We start from the raw sequence: 8,258 nt of genomic DNA on the forward strand, positions 1-8,258 counted from the left end.
AAGTGTGGAAATTCCAAAAGGCAGAAGAGTTGGCCAACTCTGCTTCACAAAATATTAGGCTGCAGGCAAAACCTCTACTATTACTGCAACATATGAAATGCAACAGAAGATATGTATACTGATATTGTATATGCCTATCGGTACATTATGATCACCAGCATGACAATCCGACCGAGAGGAAGCAAAGAGAAAACAGTACCAAAGAAAATGCAAATATTACAAGATCCCTGCACGGGATGGGTTCCATCATTAATTATAAGTAGCAAAGAAAGTATATACAAGATCAAAGTTTCACGAACTTGAGTCCCTCAAATGAACTTATACTTCTCCTAGATTGATCTCCAAGAATCACTTAGCCGTGGTGGATCTTCAAGCATTTCAACTTTGATAAACTTGTTTCGAATTTGGATGTGAATTTAGACTGCAGGTTAAGCATGAAACATCTAATCTTCAGTATAAAGATCAACTTGGCCAAACATGTCATCTTTGCTACTCCGAATAAGAAAGGACAATAACTAAAGGTATTAAGACAATAACTATATTAATACCTTTGAATAGGCTGAGAACACTTTCACGAAATCAAGCCTCTCAAATTAAACAGTTCTCCTAGTTTGGTCTCCAAAGAATAATCAGGCATGTCGGATCTTCGAATGGATAATCCTAGAGAAACTTGCTTCATACTGGGACGAGATTTCGGCCTGTAACTTCAGCACGAAAATGCTATATCTAGGACAGAGATCAAATCAGTCATAAATTCATCCTTGGGATATGGAATACGTCGGTCCAATATCTCCTTGAGGTGCATATGGTAAACACTACTAAGAGAGGATGATATGAAATCCCCCGGATGTCTTCCCATGATTAACTCCAGGGTTACGACTCCAAAACTGTAGACATCGCACTTCTCGTTTACCTCCATGGTGTATGCGAGCTCTACCAAAAGAAGAAAGATGGACTTATGAAAAACTTGGGCCACCTATTTCATTTGAAGTAATAGAAACTAGGCGAAAACTCGCGGGTTGCACAAGAAAGATTTTTAACATTAAGTGAATTTTAATATTTTTAAATAAATTATTCTGAAGAACTGTTCCTAAATAATTACTCAATCTAGATAACTATCTTAAGAAAGTAAAGCAATTGAAAAGTATATATATATACTTTTCAATTGGAAAATAATTAGATGAAAACGAGAAAGAAATTGGTTTGTTTTTCAAGCATCGAAAACAAAAACAATCTGAGATAATTATTTTAAGAAAGTAAAATAACTGAATAAGTAATTATCAAGATACTTATATGCATCCTAGGAAAGAAAATTATTTCCTCCATGATTATAAGGAAATATTATGACCTGAAATTGATAATTTCAATTCGATGATATGGTAGCAATTGAAGATGTAATCTAAGATAACTGTATTAGGAAACCAAAAAACAATAGAGTAAACAATTATACAGTATAATCATCTCTTAAAGAAACAATTGACTCTTTCTTTAATCACCATGATAAAATTCTACTGTGAAAATTGTTAATTTCAATATTATGTAGTGTATAAATAGACTACAATATGTAAGACCATAAAATGTTAATTAGTTTTATCTATTAACATGTTTATTCGACATAGTGTACTGTATGTATCGAAAATAATTATATAATGAATTATTAAGAAAATCAAATATCTACTGTATCATTTGCATATGGGGGAAATTTTTGGAGAAAGTCTAAAAGAAATTTAAATAGTTTTTAAATTCTCAAGATGAAAGTAAATGTTAATGGATCACTGATGCAAAAGCTATTGTGAAAAATAAATATAAGAAAAATCTAATTTGTCCAAAAAATCTAACTTCAAAATTTTTTTTTCTTGATTCTAAAGAAAAAGTATTATCCTACAAAGGAAAATTGAAGAATTACAAACTATGTAGTAGATCTCTTAGTGAAAATTAAAAGTCGGTTAATAAAGAGTGGTGTGGACATAATGAAATATGTTTTGTTTTGCAAATCTGTAAAGTTTGACGAATAAAAGAATGGAAAAAGATCTGAAGTACTCACCAAGTATCATCAATGTTAAACATAAGTAAGAAAAAGTATTGCACAATTATGAATCTTTAAATAAAATTTAAAAATTAAAGAGAATGACAATGGAAAAGAAACCTTCGATAGATACAAATTACATGCATTAGCGGATAATAATAACACTTAGACAAAAATTCGCCTATTCATATTCAATAAATGAAGGTAGAATGGAGGTCATATATATATATATATATAACCAAAGCAGGAGAATCCAAGTACAATAAAAGGAAACATAATATTTTAAACACTATAAGAATATCCACTTAATAATTAAAAAATGAGAATATATACATGTATTATGTTTAAATAAAGAATATATTTTAGAGACACTAAGATATATGTATATATTATATAGAAATATATTAAGATACTGTGTTGGGAATATATTAGATAGTATATTACGTAGAGATATATAGTGACATTCTTTAGATTATCTTAAATATCTTGATATAATGTAATTATGGCTTATAAGTTTTTTAAACATTGACATGCCTTTTTGAACTATGATGAATACCTCCTAACTTTTAATTGGAATAAAATAATATTACTTGAATATATATCACTTATTTAAATTATTTCGAATATTAGCTAGTTTGCTTAATTAAAAGGTTTACATGTTTAGGTTAAATATCTAAAAACTTCCTTAGTATTATATGATGACGTGCCAATGCAGTATGTTGTATAGATAATCTACATGTTGCGCGATGTATATAAATGTATATAGTCTGCTATATATTTTGTTGGGCTATATGCATATAATCTATATATTCTACTGCATAATTGATAATAAAAGAATATAAAAATTTTCTTAATCCATAAGTGATAACGTGGCAAAATGAGAGAGTTCCGTTTTATAATTTTGATGATGTGCTGGCGTGAGAATTTAGTTGGAGACTTTGTTTTAATATAAATATAGATATATAGATATAGATTGTTTCACAATTATTCGAGAAAGAGTCCTTACCTGGAGCGGCATATCCAAATGTGCCAGCAAATGAAGTCCAGTTTGATGAATCTGGTTTCATAAATCTTGCTGTTCCGAAGTCCGAGACATGGGCCTCATACTCCACATCGAGAAGAATATTTTTGCTGGAAACATCGCAGTGAATTATAGGCGGAGAACAGTCATGGTGCATGTAGCACAGTGCATCTGCCACTCCTCTTGCCACATTCCTGCGCTCGAGCCACCCAAACCCTGCCGCAGTCTCATGGTTGCTCAAAAGATTTTCTAGGCTCCCACCTTCCAAGTACTCGTACACAAGAAATGAATGCCTCGGCGATAAGCAAAAGCCATATAGTTTGACAATGTTACGGTGTCGGATCTCTGTCAAAGCTCGAATTTCGCTCCTGAAAGCCTTTTGCCGTGATATCTCTGTGGCCAATGAGGTATGAAAAAACAGCATCATCAAAAGAGAAATAGCTTTCTTCATGCTTCGACAGGTTTCTAAGAATTATTAATTGTTTCATAAGTCTGTAACAAAGGGTTTCTTCCCTGAGCACTTAAAAGTTTTACCGATTTTTGATAATTCATACCCTGAACTATTTGTGAAATATTAAGAGAATTTTTATTTTGATAACTCACCAGTAGTGCCAACTATGTCTCCGTCTGGCAAAATATGGAATTTTTTCACCGCAACAATCTGATCGGTCGACAACCTTGCCTTGTAAACACTCCCGTATGCTCCAGACCCAATGCAGTACTTTGAGTCGAATTCCTCGGTGGCTTCAATGATGTTCTCGTACATTATTACTCCATCATAGCTCCATATTGCAAACAAATTCTCATTGGTAGAGACCAATTGGTCCTTCGCATTTCTTTTGGTCCGACCAATCATAGTGTACCAAAATCCAAAAGTGACCATAAAAAGAAGCAAAATAGCAATTATAGGGAGCAAAATCACCAACAACTTTCCATCTCCCTTCTCCAAGGGACATGGCTTAAGACCCACAATTCCTCCGCATAAGCCTTTATTACCTCTCACAACATCGATCGAAGCGTTACGGAAGGCTGTAATATTGGGTATCGGACCCTCCAACTGGTTATAGGAGACATCAACTGTTTTCAAGCCTGTCATATCATTGAAAGTTGATGGAATCTCGCCAGATAGATTGTTGTGTGAGAGGTTTAGGGTCTCTAAACTCTGCAACCGCCCAAACTGCTCTGGTATTTCTCCAACCAAGGAGTTTCCGTTGAGATCGAGGATTTCTAGAGAGCGTATACTGCCTATCTCGACGGGAATACTGTCATGCAATTCATTCCCACTTAAGTTCAAGGACAACAGGTCGATGCAGTTCCCAAGTTGCTTAGGGATGGGGCCCACTAGTCTGTTCTTAGAGAGGCTAAGCTTTTGCAAAGTGAAAATCGTCCCAATCTCAGGAGGAATGCTTCCCGTGAGTTCGTTATTCTCCAATGAAAGTTCAAAAAGTTCCTTCAGTTTTGCAAGGCTTTTTGTTATTCCCCCAGAAAGATGATTTGTCGAGAGGTCGAGGACGTTAAGCTTTTTCATGTTTCCAAGCTCACAAGGTAAAGCCCCAGAGATTTTGTTGTCGGAGATTCTCAAGAGGGTCAAATTGTTGTATTGCCCAATTCTTACTGGGAGCATTCCGTGGAGCTCATTATAACTCAAATCAAGATAATTTAGATTCGGGTATGTGCCAAGGGCATCTGATATGTCTCCAGTGAGTTGGTTGTAATCAAGCCTGATTCTAAATAGAGTTGAGCAATTCTTCAAGCTTCGTGGAATGGGCCCAGTGAAGAAGTTAGAAGCCACAGAAATATTTATAAGCACACCACCCTAGCATACATCGGGAGGTAGGTTGCCAATGAAATTATTATAACCCAACTGCAGATTCGTTAACTGCGTGAGATTGTTCATTTCTATGGGAAGAGAGCCACTGAACTGATTCTGGTTCAAATGTAACTGCTCAAGCTTACTCAAGTTGCCAATGGTAGAAGGAATATGGCCAGAGAGCTTGGTCTCAAACAGATCTAAATTAGTGAGTAATTCTAGCCTCCCGATTTCTCTTGGAATTGAGCCACATAACAGATTCGTGAACAAATGTAACACATTAAGCTTACTCCAGTTGCCAATGGTAGAAGGAATATGGCCAGAGAGCTTGTTCTTAGAAAGATCTAAATCAGTGAGTGATTCCAGACTCCCGATTTCTCTTGGAATTGAGCCACTGAACATATTCGTGAACAAATGTAGCACATTAAGCTTACTCAAGTTGCCAATGGTAGAAGGAATATGGCCAGAGAGCTTGTTCTCAGAAAGATCTAAATCAGTGAGTGATTCGAGTTTCCCGATTTCTCTTGGAACTGATCCATTGAGCTGATTCTTGTACAAACGTAAATAATTAAGCTTACTCAATTTGCCAACGGTGGAAGGAATATGGCCAGAGAGCTTGTTATCATAAAGAGCTAAATCAGTGAGTGATTCCAGCCTCCCGATTTCTCTTGGAATTGAGCCACTGAACAGATTTGTGAACAAATGTAGCACATTAAGCTTACTCAAGTTGCCAATGGTAGAAGGAATATGGCCAGAGAGCTTGTTCTTAGAAAGATCTAAATCAGTGAGTGATTCCATCCTCTCGATTTCTCTTGGGATTGAGTCACTGAACAGATTCGTGAACAAATGTAGCACATTAAGCTTACTCAAGTTGCCAATGGTAGAAGGAATATGGCTAGAGAGCTTGTTCTCAGAAAGATCTAAATCAGTGAGTGATTCCAGTCTTCCGATTTCTCTTGGAATTGAGCCACTGAACAAATTCGTGAACAAATGTAGCACATTAAGCTTACTAAAGTTGCCAATGGTAGAAGGAATATGGCCCGAGAGCATGTTCTCAGAAAGATCTAAATCAATGAGTGATTTGAGCTTCCCGATTTCCCTTGGAATTGAGCCATTGAGCTGATTCTTGTACAAATATAACAACTCAAGCTTACTCAAGTTGCCAGTGGTAGAAGGAATTTGGCCAGAGAGTTTGTTCTCACTGAGGCCTAACTCAGTAAGTGATTTGAGCTTCCCGATTTCCCTTGGAATTGAGCCATTGAGCTGATTCTCATACAAACGTAAATAATTAAGCTTACTCAAGTTGCCTATGGCAGAAGGAATATGGCTAGAGAGTTTGTTCTCATAAAGTGATAAGTTGGTTAAATTGCCCAACTTTCCGAGTGAATCAGGAATTGAACCTACAAGTTCATTGTGAAACAAACATAGCTCCGATAAGCTGCTCATGTTCCCAATTGAAGAAGGAATAGTGCCGGCGAGCTGGTTGTATCCTAAGTAGAGAATTCGAAGAGATCTCAAAAGACCAAATTCTCTTGGCAAGCTTCCCTCAAGATTGTTGTCGAAAAAACTGACATAAGACAAGTTGGCGATGTTTGCTATGCTGGGTGGGATATTACCTGAAAGGTGATTTTGGGACAAGTCGAGGTGATTGAGCTTGGAAAGGTTACCAATACTCGAAGGGATGGTTCCGGACATAGAAATATTGGCTAGTACCAGAGTGGTCAAGTCGGGGAAGGAGGAAAAGTCGAAGTTTCGGAGCGTACCGTAGAGGTCATAGCCAGAGATGTTCAAGCTCACGATTCTCCGAGAACTATCGCATGATATCCCCACCCAGCTGGAGGACGGGATGGTAGCATTCCACGAGGACAAGAGAGGCAGGCCTTGGCCTTTGAGACTGGCTTTCCATTTCAAGAGTGCCTCCACCTCACCCCTGGCGGCGGTTCGATCATAATTTCCGATGAAACTACTGCTAGCGGTGAGATAAGAATGTCCGACAAGAGGATGAGAAGTTGCGAGCACGGAAATGAGGGCCAGGATGGCACGTAGTAGAAGAATGGGTAGTGGTGACATGATGACTGAGCTTGGATGTATGTACTAAGGAAAATGGCATATGTGGGGGTGGAATTTCAAGAGCGCAAAGCAAACATACTTATAGGGAGCGAGGGAGGAAATTAAAATTAAGTGAAGTCTTCGAATTAGTCAATTATATCCTCTGTAGCAATTATATCGGGCCGGGACCATACGGTGCCTTCATCCGCCCCTCCACAGTACAATTATTTTATGGTGATCATTAATGCATGATAATTGACAGCACTGGAATTATTATTATTATTCCGTACTTTTCATTCATTAGCTTCATGCAATTGACTTGGTCCTCATAGCCGGCGCTAAACTATATGGTGCTTTTCTTTTCTATTTCTTTCCTTCGATCGGTTGAGCAACAATTTGTGGTCCTTAATTAATTAGATGACAGATCTCTATAGATGATTGTGCCCCCGCATTAAATGGCCCTACGAATTTAGTAAAGATCGAAAAATTTAATATATGTAGTTCATTCATACATACTTGAATAATTAACAATCAGTATATGTTCTCTCGTAATGCAAATAGCAATGAGTAGGGGTGGCAATTCGTATCGTGTCGTGTTTATACGTATCGTGTCTAAACGGGTTTGTGTAATCGAAGTCATAACCCGTACACGACACGATTATTAAACGGGTCAGGTTTTGGAAACCCATACACGACACGTTTATATCCGTGTCAACCCGTTTAGACATGTTTAAACCTGTTTATCGAAATTGTCATAATAGGTACACGTATGCACGACACGATTATAAACATTATCCGGACACGTTAACACAACTTGTTTATCCGATCAACTCAGTTACCCAGATACATTAACACGACATGTTTATCCAATTAACTCGTTTATCCGAACACGTTAACACGACATGTGTTGGATTGGGTGAAAGAAAGGTAAAACAATTAGGTTAGAAACTTAGGAAGTTAGGATTACATAAGAATATTTTGGTAAATCCAAATACATAAACGGATTAATGGGTTACATGATTATAGTAACACGATTAAACATGTCTAAATAAACAGGTTTAATCGTGTATAATCGGATTACACAGGTTCAACCCGATAAGACACGCTTATTAACCGTATTTAAACGGGTTGGACCCGTTTAGACCGATTATCAAAAATGTCCAACCCAAACTCGTTTAACTCCGTGTCGTATCCGTGTCGTGTTATCGTGTCGGGTGAAATATTACCAGCCGTAGCAATGAGGACTCTTTAAATAAATCTACCGTCATGTGAGTACATAAATATCATAAATTGGTTTGTATATTCCAAAAGTTTATTTTAATCAAGGAGCTAAGGATTTAAAAAAGAAAATA

General features: G+C 36.8%; 1 protein-coding gene across 3 annotated transcripts; it reads right to left on the reverse strand.

The window, feature by feature from the left end:
• Positions 1 to 98: 98 nt before the first annotated feature.
• On the reverse strand, positions 99 to 7,020 carry LOC116208079 (MDIS1-interacting receptor like kinase 2-like). Of its 3 annotated transcripts, XM_031541299.1 has the most exons (5): positions 6,621 to 7,020; positions 3,651 to 6,473; positions 3,033 to 3,440; positions 549 to 933; positions 99 to 421 (listed from the first exon to the last, which is right to left on the reverse strand). In XM_031541299.1, the coding sequence occupies exons 1-2, from the start codon at positions 6,925 to 6,927 to the stop codon at positions 4,864 to 4,866; spliced, it is 1,917 nt and encodes a 638-aa protein (XP_031397159.1). In that variant the 5' UTR covers positions 6,928 to 7,020; the 3' UTR covers positions 99 to 421; positions 549 to 933; positions 3,033 to 3,440; positions 3,651 to 4,863. The 3 variants fall into 3 exon arrangements, with proteins under 3 accessions (XP_031397159.1, XP_031397158.1, XP_031397160.1); XM_031541298.1 differs by having other exon boundaries at positions 3,651 to 7,018; XM_031541300.1 differs by lacking the exon at positions 6,621 to 7,020 and having other exon boundaries at positions 3,651 to 4,864.
• Between the last annotated feature and the right edge of the window lie 1,238 nt (positions 7,021 to 8,258).

This window comes from Punica granatum, chromosome 5 (genome assembly GCF_007655135.1).
Source record: "Punica granatum isolate Tunisia-2019 chromosome 5, ASM765513v2, whole genome shotgun sequence".
Classification (NCBI taxonomy): domain Eukaryota; kingdom Viridiplantae; phylum Streptophyta; class Magnoliopsida; order Myrtales; family Lythraceae; genus Punica; species Punica granatum.

What these genes read in the sequence shown, in the direction of transcription:
- LOC116208079 (XM_031541298.1), bottom strand. Translation starts at nt 6,927, where the DNA reads ATGTCACCACTACCCATTCTTCTACTACGTGCCATCCTGGCCCTCATT.